This window comes from Branchiostoma belcheri, unplaced genomic scaffold (assembly GCF_001625305.1).
Source record: "Branchiostoma belcheri isolate BF01 breed outbred unplaced genomic scaffold, Haploidv18h27 scaffold40, whole genome shotgun sequence".
NCBI lineage: Eukaryota > Metazoa > Chordata > Leptocardii > Amphioxiformes > Branchiostomatidae > Branchiostoma > Branchiostoma belcheri.
This window is the reverse complement of record NW_017804021.1, coordinates 468,680-479,806: the sequence shown is the minus strand read 5'-3', so window position 1 is coordinate 479,806 and position 11,127 is coordinate 468,680. Positions and strand designations below refer to the sequence as shown.

The 11,127-nt window shown below is 46.6% G+C and overlaps 1 protein-coding gene across 4 annotated transcripts in view; it reads right to left on the bottom strand.

The window, feature by feature from the left end:
* The window catches only part of LOC109477586 (secreted frizzled-related protein 2-like), a 15,196-nt gene extending 5,225 nt beyond the window's left edge, over positions 1–9,971 (bottom strand). The window contains exons 1-3 of one of the 4 annotated variants that reach the window (XM_019778922.1): positions 9,260–9,971; positions 4,971–5,036; positions 13–326 (exon numbers count right to left, since the gene is read on the bottom strand). In XM_019778922.1, the coding sequence (XP_019634481.1) occupies positions 13–326; positions 4,971–5,036; positions 9,260–9,728 (849 nt within the window). In that variant the 5' untranslated portion in view covers positions 9,729–9,971. Of the gene's footprint in view, positions 1–12; positions 327–4,970; positions 5,037–9,217 lie in introns of all 4 variants that reach the window. The other 3 variants (XM_019778920.1, XM_019778923.1, XM_019778921.1) reach the window with 3 other exon arrangements.
* Positions 9,972–11,127: the final 1,156 nt, after the last annotated feature.

Here is an 11,127-nt window from a genome sequence, read left to right as displayed (position 1 = left end):
TCAGCAATTCATGTCTCGCATGGACCGCAGGAGTTTTTTGAACGCCTTGTCGCCCTTCTGCCACTTCCGTACTGACGTGACGAAGAATTTGGAGCCGTCCCTCCTAGCTGAGAGGAGTAGCTGGCCGGGCTTTCTCCTGGCCAGGGCGCTACACGCGCACTTTTCGCCTCCTATGACTCGGAACTCCATGTCCGCTACCGGGATGTTCAGGCGTCTGCGGCCGCCGCCCAACGCCTCGGACGCGTGGAACACTCGCACCTTCTTCTTAGTGGTGAAGACCAGGTCGCCGTCGTCAAAGTGTTTTTCTTCAACACGGACTCGTAAAACTAAAGGGGAAAGAAACAAGGAAAACGTGTGTTTGTTAGATTGTGTTGACCTGTTCTTGGCGATATGGATGACTAACCAAAAGGAGCAAGGTTGCAACAAGGAGTGTAAATAGTATAAAAGCATTCAGAATGAATACAGCTTCTCCGCACTTAGGCCCCCTTTCTACTAGAAGATCCTAGAAGGGGGTCTCTATGTGACCATTGACCATAAAATTGCATTTGTGTAGCCTTTTATTTTATAATTGAACATGATGCACACTACAGAAGTATGAAACAGAAGACAGCAATATTCAACGTAAAAAAGATCGTTATTTATCAATGAAATTTGTTGTGAATTTTTCGGTCTCTAGTTGGAAAGGGGGTGTTATAGATAATTGTATAAGACTGAGTATGTGTATATACTGTGTATACGGTTGAAAATAGAGTATATACATCTTAAATCCACCCTGTAGCCTAGGAGTGACTACATCAGACTCCGTGCCCATACGCCCCTTCTCAACACGGCCACACACACACAAACCGTACGTCATCAAAAGACACGTGACGTCACTCGGAGAAACTTGATCAAACCCTGTTAGTATTATAACCTGTGTATATTACGTCATTGTCATAATATTGTGCTCGCCGCATTATATATCATCTTGCCTGGATGTCACCTTAGATATTTTTGTCGTTATGACGGGGAATAATTATATGATATTGATAACTTTGAAGGGATCCGGAAGATGTGCTCCAGGCCTTACCCAGAGAAAACTTCTCACTCTACTTGGACTTGTACTACTTCTACTTTGGACTAGTCTTGGCTATACGTTTGTTCTATAAAAAGCTCTTCCTACATTTGGGGTAAAAAAAAACAAGCAGCGGCGGCTATAATTTTGTCCATAGGTCTAAAATCTAATTGAAAAAATGCTGACTTGGCAATATCCTGTCCACAAAAATGACTTAACTACAATTTTTAATGTAAATCCGGTCAGACTTGGTCATGAAAACAAAGAGACATGCCTACATACATGGACAATAAAAACAAACTTGGCTACATTTTTGCTATAAAACCCTGCAGGCTTGGCATATATTTCAGCGATAAAATGCGAACTAGAGTGTCCCTTGAAGCACAGTATTTGGGGTTGTTTTTCGAAAACCCTAGTATAGGACCGTCTCTTGTGTACGGGCAGGACAAGACCTATACAAGAGCAGACCTTGCCTGGTGGGACTAGGCGGATTTGCCTCTAATAAGGCTAGTCGGACAGGTCGTATTGTGAGGACTTTCTAAGAGGATTTTGCAGCTACACCCTGGGTAGTAAGCTAAATTGGGAGTTTTGGAGCCGGGGTATTACGGTCGTTTGGTGTTGTGGTCTGTCTGGTCGACCGAAAAGCTCCGTCTGTGGTTTAACTGGGACTGAGCCGTTTTCCGAAGTTGTTTTCTGACACCGTGTAGTTGTTGTAGACAAGGAAATTGTCACTGACGAAAAGCAGTAGATGCTACTTGACGCCCTTGAACAGTCTGCCATTTTTCAAAACCTTATGAGCCACTTCAGAGTAACGATTTCCTTGTGTATAGAAGCATGCAGTTGCTTTTTTCTACTATTGACATGGGGTATTGGCAGTTCTTTCCGCCGACAACATGTCAAAAGCTGCCACTCGTGCCAGTGCTTTGCGGTTAGAATCACGTACCAAACTCTTTTCTCCTCAAGGGATTTCCAAGAACGGACTGAGGTTGTTTTGGCTTGCCTTGTGTTGCTATGGGGTGACACGTTTTTTCCTGTGTGCGAAGCCAGCAACATCCCAAACTTGGACGATTTCCCAGGCTAAGGGAGCATTAGTCACACAGTCCCTCCCTCGGAGTAAGTGGGGGCATTTTTCCCGCCAAGAAATCAGACGGTTCACTGGAAAGGCTGTTGTAGCATTTATCGTTTGTTTCACAGAAATCACGCGATTTTTACAGAGGCCAAGTGGTAACGGGGATAATCCAAGGGTTGGGGCTTGAACAAGTGGTTCCAGGCCGCAGTCGGGTATCGCCCGGACGTGCCATATTTACGCCTGGAAGGTTTATCATTACCCTCGGCGTTAAATTTTGTGGCCGCGGGCAACTTGGATCAGGACCGGAGAGAACTTGGCGCGCTCGTCGGTTCCCAACATGCACGCAAAGCACGAGACGGGTCGGCGGAAATGTCGGGCTCTTGAGAAATTAAACTATGAACCGCATCACAGCGTGTTGCTAAAAAAATGGGCTGTAGAATTTCTAAAATAGAATTACTCGGAAGGGGGACCGAGCTTGAACAATTCATTCAGAGGTTGTAAACTTTGATTTACGGCTCTGGCAATTATCGGAGCCTGCCACAGACACCGTGGCGGAGTGGAGGTCTGACGTTCGCCAGGACTCTGTGGTCTAGTCCCAGCTAGCCTCTACCAGACTCCAATGGGTTGGTCGAAAATAGTAGAAATTGGCCAAATAGCTAGACTATAAAAATGCCACAGAGGCCATGTTATTCTTCGAGGGTTTCAGTGTACGTCCATGTCCGACCAACTCCTCTGGTACAATATTCAGAGTTCTAGTACTGTTATTTGGTTACTTTCTGCTATTTTCCAGCAACCGGCTTAGCCTAGTTTAATTATCTTTCTCCGACTAAATTCTCCGATAGGGCCTTAGTCGGTATAGGCCTTTCCTGATATGCTAGATCGTTCCTGTCTGACTTTCTTAGTAGTAGTTTCTACCTTATTATTGTAGTCCTGTAGACGAACTAATTTACTACATGTAATTGAAACCGTCCTCGTTAACTACCCCGGGCTTCACTAATGGACCTGGGCGGGCGGGCGGTCCTCCCAGCACCGTACAGATACCGCGGAGTCTACGATGTCCTGGATGCCAGGCTAGGTAAAGACTATAGGTCCCGGCTACAAGTGCGTGAGAACGCGTCCATGTTCTCGCCATCCGTCCGTCGCCACATCATTTTCAGACCACGCGAAGAGCCGGGCGCTGGACAGAGGGTCGGCCGTCGGGTCACGGTTGGAATTCCGCCCTGATATCTGTTCATTATTTTGGCAGCCGTGCGAAGTTTACAATTACGTGTCGCCTTCCAAACTTCCACCCCTGACTCTCCCAGCACGACTGAACAAGTCTACAAACTACAGTTCGAAGACCTCAAACGTCCGAGAAATAGAGCTACAGAGAGGTTTTTGAAGTGTCTTGTCATCATTCATGCAAATAAGGTGAAACGTCTTTGTCTTGTGGCGTCTTTCCTATCGAAATTACACATTTTATAACTTTGAAGCTCCTACCATTTGGCAGAGTTCTACTTTTAAGATTTTCTCATTAATTATGCAAATGTACACGATATACGCCTGATTATGTCCACCCTGAACAAAATTACATATGGCACAAGACTGAAATAGTCATTATTTATTTACCACTAATACATCTAAGTAATAGGAGTATTGTTTCAATCATGCAAATTAGGCATAATTGATCTGTAATAGAGTTCGACTAAACATTCATGTCTCGCTAAATATGAAGCAACTTTCCATCCACATACGATCCCATGTTTACACATTGCTTATGATGCTAGGGTTAGGATACCCCCTTTAGTCTACCCCTTCTGGTTTCGCATTGGTAGGTGCAGTAGCGACTGTTTTGGTACCGCAGGGAGGGACGAAGATGATACCGCTCATTTTGTAGGGAAATATCGGGGCGACGGTAATCTCCCGGCAGATCTAGGTGGGGGAAGGGCTTACCGTTTCTCTGACTGTGAAGACTTGAAACACGAATCAACCCTGACGTAGATAGGACATACAGAGTGATATATTACTGGGGTGTGTCTGGTCTCTCACCTCTACAGAGGATGAACTGAGCTGAACTGCGCTGTCCGGGGTTACCGGAGAGCACGGGGTATTACTATTACGGTATAATCTCCAAGCAGACGTTGGGAGGCGAAATCGTTACGTCCTCCTAGTTGCCCGTTTCTGTTTTTACAAACCACGAAAGTTTAAGTCATCTGGAGAGTTTTTAACAGAAGCAGACAGATAGGAAAATGTAACGATTTATCCTCCCACCATCTGCTTGAAGGCCATAGGCACGGGGGACACAACCTCTGGATTATCCTAGCCTCCACCAGGCCCTCCTAAGGGGATATTGGTAGTAGAATTCGGCAAAAATAGTGTCAACAATAAGCCATGAGGGGAGTACCCCTCGGTAAGGATAACATATCCCCTATGTGGGCAAAAGCAAACTCCCCGGCAAGTTATTCTCCCTTTAGCCGGCGTGGTTAGATCGGTAGGATTACCCTGGTGGCCTGTACGGGCAGACAGCGCCGGGACACACCAGACACGGCTGACGCGGGGTCAGAGGAGCTGGCCCGACACCCATTGTCCCATTGTTCGCCGCGGGGAGCGGGACTAATGCGCGATTTGGAGTGTTTGTAATCCGGCATGTACACAAGACACGCAAAGGCCAGGAGTCAATATTGGACATGTCTTCACTCAGGCACCCCTTTCCACCGTCCACTGAGCAAGGCTGCTTGGGCTGAGAGATGGAACGTTGAGCGATCTATCAAATGTTTGATCGTTCTGCGGCCGCAGTCTAGTCTCGGTTTGTCACCGATAACCTAAGTACATGTACTGTATTAAAAACATATAAAGTAGTCTACCTACCAACATCGCTGGAACAGAAGTCTGAGTCTCTGTCGTCTCCCTCCTCCAAACACACGATACAAGAACCTGGCGTGGAAAGAAAGGACAGTTTCAACGTTATAAGGAATTCATTTTCCAGGCTAGCAACTGAGGTAGTGTAATAATCGTGAGAGAATAATGATCGTGAATATCTGTAAGTTTAACAGTGTAAGTAAGAACAATCATTAGCAAGCATCGATAGTTCTGGGATGGGGAATGATGGAAAATAGTGATGTGTGTCAGAGACAGGGTTTGTTTGTGTTTATGTGCGTGTGTGTGGGTGCGTACGTGCATGTGTGTGTGTGCGTGCGTGCCTACGTGTGTGTGTGTGTGTGTTAGGCGTTATGATATTTTGATGTAGGTTCTTACGATTCTACTCCTCATGAGCAACTGAATATATTTTTGTCGACTACCGAAGCAAGTCAATTACTGTCACTACTGGCAATATTTTCGCGATAAACTTCATAAAGTCTTCATTCATTGTCCAAATTAGATGTTTTGGAAATGACGAACTTCATAGTCCAGATAGCCATCTCCGTCATAAATATGGACTCACAATCTCTCACCGGCTGTTTTGAAAACCACTGCATATGTAACACACATTAGCGATGGGCTGTTAATCAATGCAAAACCTTTCTTATGAATATGGTTTTGAAACAAAAACAAGGAAAAATAATAAAATTCAGATCTCTTAAGCCCTTTCCGCCGCTCTGTTGTCGCTGAGCGTCTAAAATTGGATTGTGTCGACCTTGTTTTTCGTTTATGAAGCCATGATGAAAAAGTATGATTAGATCCCAACAAAACACACAAAACGTATCAAAAATCGTCTTTTTATGGATGAAATTCATTGCGCGATCTGGCAAATCTTTGGCCCTCAGAGATCTCAGCCTCAGTAGTGGAGAGGGGGTGTTTAATACTGTTAGGATGCAAATTGTCCTTTCCTGTGAGTCGCGTGAAAAGTTAACGTGTCGTGCACAGTTGTGAGAAGGAGTGAAGAGGAAACTGGACCAGTCGGCTAACGAGTTTCCCGCCCCGGGGTTTACAATGAACTCACGCCGAGTAAATAAACTGGCAGTTCTGCCGGATAAAGGACCATTCATGGGCGGGCAGGGCGCTGATCCCCGGAACTGGGACTGACACCTTTTTTTGTCGTAGTAATAACTGAAAGGGGCGTTAGGACCCGGTCACCCAAGTCTCCAAGCAGATCTTTCGGTGGGCGCAAAGACAGTGACAGTATCCATTGGCCAGACAGTTAACATTCGCCATTTTTTGATACTGTCTTTCATTGAAAGTTTCGACTCTTTGCCACCACCGAAAGATCTGCTTTGAGATTAGTCACTCATGTAGTGTGCACACTGAGATATTTTGTGTCCAGTGTGCTTTGGGTCTGGCATCCAGGCTATCACTCATGTCGTGCGATCGCAGTACGCATTCTTGCTTGAGACAGTCGTGCATGTGTGATGTGTGTCTTGAAAAAAAACCCAGCTGTCTTGTTTAATAGGGAAAAGACTGTCCTTGCTCTACGGACGAATGTGATATAAATGCAATGGTCTCTACCATACATAAGGGACACTTGGTAGGGGGACTGAAAAAATTCATTCGACAGCAGTTTGGAAAATATGGTAGAGAATCTCGAAGGTAACAAAACTTGGCCAAACTCGGCAAGACTGATGCCAGACCACTAGCACGCTAGACCCGGAGTTAGCCAGTGGATCAGGGTCTGTGGTATAATTTCCTTGGGGGGCATGGTGACCCTGTAGCCGCGGAGCTGGGTTGTGTAGGTTCGGATACAGTCTACCGGCGGTAGATCCGACCTGCGAGCGGCATCACTCCGCACGCTCGGCGCGGGAGCTACGTGGGGAGTCAGTCTGCCAAATGTGCCGAGGACAGATGTGTCCAGGGCGGTCCTACTCTCCAAGCAGAGGTTGGGTCAGCTTTCGACGTTTAAAAAACGTTTAGGCGTTTTGGTGGGCTTTTCTTCAAACTCATACATGACCCAAGTTGCTACTCACAAGTGGTAAACAAGTACTGTACTCCCGTGAGCTGTTTTCGTACATTTTAGGTGTTTTGTCGTCTTTTTTTCGATACCCTAGCCAGGAAAGCCAGAGAGAACGTCTGAAAAAAAAACGTCCTAACCTCTGCTTGAAGAGTAATAAATAATGCTAGCACCCTGCATTCCACAAGGAAAGACGAACTCCCTGTCATAGCCGTGTCCCCACAGTAAGTCCCCGTGTCGAATCGTGCATAATGCCGGCTTGCATTTCAGTCGAGGGAACCGACATCATCATTAATAATTCTCCTTGATAACACGGCCTCCCGCCGAGATGACAGTTTTTCTAGGTGTGTTTGGAGTTATTCTTGGTGGCTTGCAGATTTGGCACGATAACTGAGCTTGTCTTTTTTACCGCCGCCGACTCGCCGGGACCTCACTTCCACAAACCAAACAGCTGTCGACGGACTAAAAAGATCTAACAAAAACATCTCCAACCAATTAATGCATAATTTTCAACTTCGAGGGTTTTCGCGTTGGTGAAAGAGGACAGTAGAGAATGAAGAGGCGTGTGTTTGTGCATCTATCAGTATCCAAACACCATCACGATATCAGATGGGATTTCCGCTCTTTTCTTGGACTGATGAGTGATCGGCATTTCCTACTCCTCTTGGAAACAAGTCAACAGCATGTTCTATAGTCTTTCATAGCCTGGATCCCAGACCCATAACACGCTAGGCCAAGAGGTGGCTAACTGAGGGGGCTGCGGTACAATTTTCCTTGGCCGCATGTTGGCTCTGGAGCCGAGAAATTGGTTAGTGTAGGCCCTGAAAACAGTCTGGTACCCAGGCTAGGTCTTTTAGGCCCCGTTTCCACAAGACCAAATATCTGACACATCGCTCAACGAATTTTATCCATCAATCAAGAATGAAAAAATGATTTTTCAGTGTTTTGTTTTGTCTTTTTAAACATCTAAACATGTGTGTGCATCATATTCCGATTATAAAACCAATCCAAATTTGTTACTCAATGATTGCCTTCTAGTGGATAGCAGCGATGTAAACAAAAACACCAACTCCAAAGAACAACAGGTGAAGCCATAGAACTGATTCAGTGATTGGTGGAATGCCGCCGTGTTGGCTGAGGCGGGCGTCGGCACGTTGATTTGTTTACCTGTACGAAACTGCCACACAAACACGGCCCGTGATGAGCCAGACGGTGGTATTTATCTTGGGTTAATTGAGACGAGATAGGATTAAAGTAACTTAGGGAAGGAAAACTTGATACGGCGCGCGGTTTTCGATGTCACCTCGTATTAGGGGAAGCGGGTAATCATATATTTACGGGTCGGGTGAGTAAACCATATGTGGAGAGAAATGCCCGTCTGTCTGTCCATGATTTAATGTGGACATCGTGGCCTGTTGGGACGGACCACAGGTGCGTTTATGGGCATGGCGAGATACCGGGGCTCTCAAGAGTTAAACGATAGAGATGGACCGATAAGATTGCTTCACACTGAATCACAGCTTATCACGTAATTATCATAGCCGTCAGTCACTGTTATCATAACGACTTGACAGGAAGTTACGGTGGAACACGCGAAAAAATACACAAGAAAACAATTAATTACTCATGCAACTGGGCAGATTTTGAAAACTGTGAGATGTTTCAAGTAGCATCCAAAATATGACTTAAAACGTACGATCTTGATGGGCAGTGACTGTTTTGGGGTCATGAAACAGACGACGGTCACCCCTCAGCCAAGGCCGCCAAGGTAGATGTTACCTTGCGTGATTATAGTCCACAAGATCAACGCGCGAGAACCACGGGAACAACTTAATAAAAGTGTTTTGTTTTGGTTGGTCATCAACGAAAATTTGTTTTATTGTGCTAGCAATTCTGATTAATCAAATCGCAGTCATTTTCTTTTAAAAACAATCACGCGATTAACACTACCGATGATCGCAAATTCGAAGTGTTCTGGAAAATGTCTTGTTAGCACTGTTGCTGTGTCAAAAGTGTGCAAATTGTGAAAAGAAAAGGGTGTCAGCAAAAATAAGCTCGGGAAAATGACAGGAAAGGATCATGGTATCATTTTGTCATATTTGATCGTTAGTAAATGTTATAAATAGCGAGAATAGCGTGTGTGCTTGTTCGGGTAAAGCCTGGCTCGGGCACACGCAGGAGAGGCTGGCGGGGAGAACGCACATGGAGAGAGAAGGGAAACAAGTAAACATACCGGGGTGTTGAGCAGGCTTGGGTCGCCTGGGATCATACGGACCTGGTGTGGTTTGAGACTTGATGCACATGTCGTTGTCGGGAGGATACTTGTCGCACTTGAGCATCTTCGGCCAGGGGAATCCGTGCTGGGCCATGACGGGGGCGCAGGAGTCCCGCACGCCCTCGCACAGGGAGCGGCACGGGAAGATGTCCTGCTCCAAACACACGGGTGTAAACAACGAACAGAGGAAGAGTTTGGTGTCCGGATGGCACCTCTGAGCTAGGAGGGGGACCCAGGACCTCGCCTGCTCCTGTACCTCGTCTAGATTCTCGTGCCCGAGCAGGTTCGGCAGCCGCATCTCGTTGTAGGCCAGCTGGTCGCACAGCACCAGCGTCGGCGGGATCTGCACGCACTTCCGCGGCTGGTCCGACACGTACATGTAACTGTAGCCGTACGGCGTCCCCATCCCCCAGCACAGCGGCACGGCGGCCAGGACCAGCGGTACCACCACCAGCATCCGTGCGTCCATGGTAATAATAAAAGTCCGTGGAGGGAGATTATTCTGACCGAAGTAGCGGCGCGTCGATAGCCCGGAGCCTGCAGGCCTCCAACCAAGTCAAACGTCGACTGTCGACGGACGACAGGGAGGCTGGTCGTGATATATTGTTAGGATAATGAGGGCTGTACCAACTGACGAATGGGGGTAGTGCTGCTGGGAGACAGAGGTGAAAATTGGGCACAGACAATGGTTTTGATTAGACCCCGCCCCCGCTGATGGCCCAATAGAAACACATTGTCCAAATAGCTCGAAGGGAGGCCTGTTTTCCGTAAAATTTTTGGGGGAGCTTAGGGAGTGTATGAAGAAAGGAATGTTGCCATTGGCCAGACTCCCGACAAAAGTAACCAATGAAGTTTAGATAAGGTCCTGTTACGGACGCCTGCCATGGATTTGATGACTTTTGCCAAAGTTTGCAAACATTCGGCTATCCGTATTTCCTGCATGGCGGATTACCCGCCAGTTTCAGAACCAAACATTTGTGGACTTCGGCCTGCAGATTTTCTAAATCCCAAACCGACGGGGGAACGACTCCCTAGTCCCTGTGTCGGGCAGACTTTGGCTAGGCACGAAAGAAGGCGCCTAGACAAGGTCTTGTACTAAGTAGGCCCTTGTACACTTGCAAGACGTGCCGAAATAAAATAAATTACATCGCACACGCGTCCGAAGCCCGCGATACAGTAATACTCGGGACCACACCGGAGAACAGTCCGCATACTTCAGTAGGATAAACATGTCTACGTACTTGTCTCCTGTCACACAAAACCGACCCACAGCCGACCATGGGCATTGGCCTCCCGACCATCTCCTGACCATGGTTGGGAGTTACTCTTGAGGAACGTCGTCTGTGGTTGGGATTTGGTCGGCGAGGTTGTTAGTGGTCTGCTGAAGAAGCTGCCGTCAAACATGCGAATGTGTCAGAAGTTCGCACGATTTTTGGTAGTTTTGACGAGTCCATATTGCATTCTTGAACAATGAAGTCTTATTCAAGCAGTGTCTTTTGAATCTTCACCAACCAATCATGTATTCTTGAAAAGACCCATACATAATGTTTTGATACAACAGTTTAAAATGCAAAGTTTGCCTGGTCGTTAAAGTGCCTTCTACAACTGTCCAGATGAGTCTGAAATATTTCATTTCTACGGGAACGCATTGGTATTCTTGCTATTCCCTTGCAGTCGGACCTACAGCCACGAAGAAAATTCCAAGGAAATCGAGCTTCTTATCCCGGACCGGAGGGCTAAAGAGTGTCTGTCTGCACAGAACAAAATGGCGTCTCCCAGAGCGCGACTTTTCCTAAGGAGAACTCTTAAAACACCCCGTGCACGCCCAACAAAAAGTTATCTGGTAATTCCCTTTCTTAGGAACGCTG